This window comes from Nannobrachium achirus (genome assembly GCF_963921795.1).
Source record: "Nannobrachium achirus genome assembly, chromosome: 17".
NCBI lineage: Eukaryota > Metazoa > Chordata > Actinopteri > Myctophiformes > Myctophidae > Nannobrachium > Nannobrachium achirus.
The window spans coordinates 23,352,099-23,358,098 of record NC_137824.1 but is presented as its reverse complement, the minus strand read 5'-3'; the positions used below and the strand labels follow the sequence as shown (position 1 = coordinate 23,358,098).

Below are 6,000 nucleotides of genomic sequence, written 5' to 3'. Positions count from 1 at the left end.
AGACAGTGTAAGAGAGGGAGAGTGTATGGAACCTAGGGATAGTGGTGGGGCTAAAGGGAGTACTGTACTGACAGTGAAGGCATGATGCTGGAGACCTGATGAGAGGTAGCAGGGAGGAGAGAGAGATGCACAGATAGATATCCAGGGAGGTGAAGTAATGATGGACAGATATTCAGGGGGGTGAAGCATTGCCGGACAGATATCCGAGAGGTGAAGCATTGACGGACATATCTCTAGGGAGGTGGAGAGATGGGCAGATATCCAGAGAGAAGATGTGTAATAGACTTTAAAAAAAGACCCAGCTGTATCTATTTTCAGCACAAGATCGACTGGCAGGTGCATTTAATGGTGTAGCTTAACTACATACCGTATGTTATGTTATGAGATTAGGTTTATTTATTGATCCCCGAAGGAAAATCGAGGTGTTACAGCAGCATAATGTGATAAAAAATAAATCTACCAGTCAATACAAAAAAACAATACTCAACAGTACGCAAGACACCTTCATATTCATAGCCTTACACATACACTCATACCACAGACGACATCCGCACATGGACACAATCACACATGAGCAAAACTGACACAGAACCACATACTGTAGGGAGAGTGTTCTCCTGCGTTGTACCGTCTGATGACACTCGGCACAGAGGTCTGTACCGCTTCGTCTTCATCTGCCGTAAAGCGAGCCTCTGGCTGAGGGCGCTCACCCTCTTCTGCAGCTCGCCATAGAGTGGATGGGACGGCCTATCCAGAATGGAGTAGTTTGTTCCGCATCCTCCTGTCTGCAACCACCTTCAACCCATCCATCTTTTGGCCAACAACAGAGCTGGCCTTCTTGATGATCTTATTGAGCTTTATGCAGCTCCCAGGCCTTGATGCCATGGCACCTCCCCCGCATGCCACAGGTTAGAACAGGACGCTCACTACTACAGACTGATGGAACATCCTCATTAGCCTGCTGCACACATTTAAGGATTCAAGCCTCCTTAGGAGGTACAGCCTGCTCTCTCCCTTTGCTGTAGACAGCCTCGAAGTTGTCTTTCCAGTCCAGGTCTTTGTTCGAGTGGACGCCCATGAAGCAACAACTTGCAACATATTATGTTTTGCACGAAATGCTATTGGCCTTGTACAAAGAGATTACATTAAATTAAAATTGCACATTTTGGTGTGCGTGACTGCGTGCATAATGTTTTCTCAACAAATGAACATTTCCTCAGAATAACACGCCTTTTGTATGATGATGCTTCATTTCATGGGAGTGAGCGGCTGCTGATTTGAAATTGAATGAATCTTACGTTTAGGGTAGCTTGAGGATCTGCATGAGTAGCGTAACCTTCTCCTTCAGGCTGCCTCTGAATACAGTTTTTCATCTGGTTTTAGAGCGAAAATGCTGACTCTGCTGCCACACTTGAATGACAGAAGTCACCTTCGCCCAGTCGGCTATGTTATATTTCAGGAAATATGTTAAATTATATAAAAAAAACTAATAGCACGTCCAGGGAGATGGAGGGGAGATGTACTGATTTCTAGAGAGATGGAGGAGAGATTGACAGATACCCAGAGGTGTGTAGGAGAGATGGACAGATATCCACAGAGGTGAGAGCAATGCTGGATAGATAATCCAGGGAGGTGGATGAGAGATGGACAGGCACTCAGACACATGGAGGAGAAATGGACAGATATCCATAAAGATGGAGGAGATGTAGACAAAATATCCAGAGAGGTTGACGAGAGATGGACATATATCCAGAGAGATGGAGGAGAGAGGACAGATACATTGGTCACTTGTCTTAGTTCATACATATTCTCAATTTCCTTTGTTCCTTCGTCCTTAACATTACATGGATAGAACTGTGTGTGCGTGCGCGCATGCGTGCGTGCGAACCTTCTGAGCTGTAATCTGTTCCACCTCTTTCTTAACTCTCTGTGCGTAGTGTCTTTCGCTCTGTTGCTCACCATCTCCAGCAACTTTGTGTGTAGACTGATACAGTATGTCTATTTTTATATGTATGTCTCTACCACTTTCTCCCCCTCGCCGTGTGTGTTGTGCATGCGTTGTGTGCGCGCTGAGCAGTTAGATAGTTGGTTAAATTTTAATAGTGCTGCCATCTCTGGGTGGTTTCTCAGTGAGGGCCAATGCGGACTGACACACTCACTGAGCCGTGATAAGAGACAAGACAGATGGGGAAAAGATAGCTCTCTCTTTCACACACACACTCTCTCTCACACACACACACACACACACACACACACACACACACACACACAGGAGTAGATCGAGTAAACCACAGAAGTTGTTTGGCCTAGAACAAACTGGTTGACCACAAGGGGCTGTTAAATAAGTAATGTGCTGTTTTATAGGCCCCTCAATGTGGGACCCAAATTTAGGGTAGATGATTGTTGTTGTCTTTTTTTAAATTTGCTCCTATCGCAAACTTTGGAAGGCAATCATAGCCAATCAGAATGGAATATGAAATATCCCAAATGATTGGCCTGGCATAGGTCATCTGGCTGACTCTACCTCCTTTTTACGCATTGGCATGTCATTCTGCACTAACACACACAACAAAGTCGTATTTTTATTTCTTTATTTTGATCAAATTAGTATTTCTCTGATATCAATTCCAAGGCTTGTTCACACCTCAGACTATGTGGCTTGTCATGTCACTTAAAAAAGAAAGGAAGACAGAAGTCTTGTTTCCCGCTTCTTTCTCTGCTCTGTTCTTTCTGTGCTCCCTTTTCCTTTACGACTCACATCAGTCATTACACCTTCCTTCTCTGCAAATATGGAACACAATGCAAATTTTTGACTCTGACTTCATGTTTCCAGAAAAAGCTGCCGCTGTCATGGCGTCAAGCATTTTTAGCTCCATCAGTCCTAGAAAAACCTTCCTGCAGGGACCCGCACTGGGGTAGGAGGAGGACAGAGGACGCTCTCTGGAGTGTGTGTGTGTGTGTGTGTGTGTGTGTGTGTGTGTGTGTGTGTGTGTGTGTGTGTGTGTGTGTGTGTGTGTGTGTGTGTGTGTGTGTGTGTGTGTGTGTGTGTGTGTGTGTGTGTGTGTGTGTGTGTGTGTGTGTGTGTGTGTGTGTGTGTCATATTCGTTTCTGTTCCTTGATTGTTTTGATTTGCTCAGCCTCACAGTAGCCTGATTGGCAACGTATCAGCCCATGGGTCTAAGCACACTGTGAGATTGTGTGTGTGTGCCTAGACCACTCCCAGAGAGAGAGGCCAGCAGACAGATGTTCATGCTGAGGATTTTCTTTAGCGTATTAAATCTAAATTGTATCTCTTTTTATTTGGTCACTTCAGAGCCGGAGGGAGGCAGGGGAAGGTCTGTTTCGGAATAGATCCGCTGTAATCATCTATCAATAACACTATGTGGCAGCCCTGCGGCAGTCCAGCTAATCATTGATAAGATTCACCCATTCCCAGGTTTCCCACACAGCAAGGGGCTGGAGTTGCCAGATAATGCTTGTCATCACCCCGCAGCTACTTTAGTTTGACTGTGATCCAGGCTCAGTGATATGGTTGCAACACCTGCAGCATGGCTAACAAAGAGAGCAGGTCACAGACACGTGCATGCACATTGCACGTTGTCCATCGTGTCTTCTCTGTGACATGCTCTGAGATCACAGTCCTCAGGGCTGTTATAACGTCAAGCAGTGATGAAAGTCCTGACGTCAAAGCCACGTCCTGTGTTCATAAAGTAATGTTCCCATCCAAAAATCACATAGACTATCACACATAACAAATTATTATGAGTGATACAGAGCCACCTCCGTGACAGAGTTTTGAACGCAGTTCTTATTATCAGTAACTGATCAAACTGATTAACAAATAATAATAATGAAGAAATAGAAATGTACCGTATTTCATCACTAAGAAAGAGGCCTTGTGTGTGTATGATTGAGGCCACGTCCACGTCTCATCAGAGCCAGCCCCTCTCAAACCATATTCAACCTGTCACACTCTCTCTTTCTCTCTCTCCCTCTTGTGGTCGCCTCACTATCCCTTATTATTCTCCCAGGCCTAGTGTTCCCCTCATCTTCTTCTTACTTTCTTTTGCCCCATCTCGTCCTTTTTCTCTCCTCCACTGTCCAGCACACACCTCTCCTCTGCGTTCCCTTCTCCCCTCATGTCTCTGACCACATCCTCTCACACTTGTCGTCTTCTTTCATCACCTGTTCACTCATCTCTTCTCTGTTTTCTTACTATGTAACTGATGACTTATTCTCCTTTTTTATTACTGATGACCTATACATTTCATTTTCTCATCTCATGGGTAATTGGGTAATTTTACCCTCTTAAGTGTTTACTCCCCGCCCCACCCGTTTTATTTTCTTGCTCCTCCCCTCTCCTATCCGCTCCTTCGCCCTCTCTCCTCTTCTCCTCCCTTCCCTGCTCGTCTCCTTCAGCCTCCCTTCCTTCTGCTGTGCCTTCTCCTGTCCTTCTGCTCTGCCCTCTCCTGTCCTTCTGCTCTGCCCTCTCCTGTCCTTCCTTCACTTCTCCTTTGCCCTCGCCTCTCCTCCCTCTGTGAGGTTGTGATGATGGGAGAAAAAGCCATGGTGACAGGAACCAGAAAACAGCCCTATCTCCTCGCCTCCAGATGGACAGACTTTTTCAAGTGTGTGTGTGTGTGTGTGTGTGTGTGTGTGTGTGTGTGTGTGTGTGTGTGTGTGTGTGTGTGTGTGTGTGTGTGTGTGTGTGTGTGTGTGTGTGTGTGTGTGTGTGTGTGTGTGTGTGTGTGTGTGTGTTCCTGCAAGCGGTGGCTGACATTTTGAAGGGCAAAACTCTCTCCTGCTATCCAAGTCCTTCTTTGTCTCAAGGCCTAGCCCAGGGGGTTGATGGGACCCAGCATAACTGGACCTCAACTTGCCTCTCTGCCATGCGTGTGTGTGTGTGTGTGTCCAAGCATGTGTGCCAATCTTTCCACCACACGAACAAGTCACAATTGCTAATCAGGCCTGCAAGGCTCGCCCAGAGAGAGAGAGAGAGAGAGAGAGAGAGAGAGAGAGAAAATTGGAGAGGAGTGGCGATTGAGCAAGTGAGTGCTTTATTTGGTCCTCTTCACTGAAGCAGAGATAAAGACGAGTGAAGGAATGGACGGACGAGCGAGAGAACAGATTAACGGTGTACGTATGTGCGTGCACTCTCGCCTGCCTGATGACGAGCTGTTAACTGTCCTCTGTGGCATGACACGTGTACACCTCTATTTCTCTCAAACCCCCCCTCTCTCTCCCCCTCTCTCGTTCTCATTCTTTATCTCTCCATAAGGCGATAATGAATATTTGAGACTGACAGGCGCACTGTTCCAATTCCTTTGTTTCCCCAGGACAGAATGTACTTCTAGGGGTTAATGTGCGTGTGTGCAACTATCCTGATTGGAATTAGAGACTTTTCATTCACACACACACACACACACACACACACACACACACACACACACACACACACACACACACACACACACACGTGCGTGTGAAAACTGCATAGCTCTGAATATGTCACACACAGCCCATGTGTCAAGGTGACACCTGATGCAGTGATGATAATAACCAGTAAGACTCCCTAATCGGGAGATAAGCGACCGTTGGTCGCTTATCTCCACAAATATCACAACCTCCACCTCTCACGTCATACGGGTAGCCATAGTTACACCTGGAATGTTGAATCTCCATATATGGAGATAACCTACGCATCACACAAAGTCTGACCTCACCAGCCCATACTTGGGCATGGACGACTTATATCTCCATATACGGAGATGGCCATATATGGAGATACAATGACATCACAGAGTCCACAGCTGATGATGTGGCGTGATGTCATACAATACACAAACAAGCCCTATATAAAGGGGCAATTCTCACCAGGGAAGAGAGCATTGCCTGGAATGTTGAATCTCCATATATGGAGATAACCTACGCATCACACAAAGTCTGACCTCACCAGCCCATACTTGGGCATGGACGACTTATATCTCCATATACGGAGAT

At 46.1% G+C, this 6,000-nt stretch overlaps 1 protein-coding gene across 1 annotated transcript in view; it reads left to right on the top strand.

Annotated features, from left to right (window-relative positions):
- Nucleotides 1-883: 883 nt before the first annotated feature.
- LOC308302352 (protein diaphanous homolog 1-like) overlaps nt 884-6,000 on the top strand; it is a gene marked incomplete at its 5' end in the record, with an annotated part of 51,267 nt that continues 46,150 nt past the window's right edge. The window contains 3 exons of the mRNA XM_080746607.1: nt 884-908; nt 2,834-2,915; nt 4,420-4,542. Of these exons, the coding sequence (XP_080602733.1) occupies nt 884-908; nt 2,834-2,915; nt 4,420-4,542 (230 nt within the window). The remainder of the gene's footprint in view (nt 909-2,833; nt 2,916-4,419; nt 4,543-6,000) is intronic.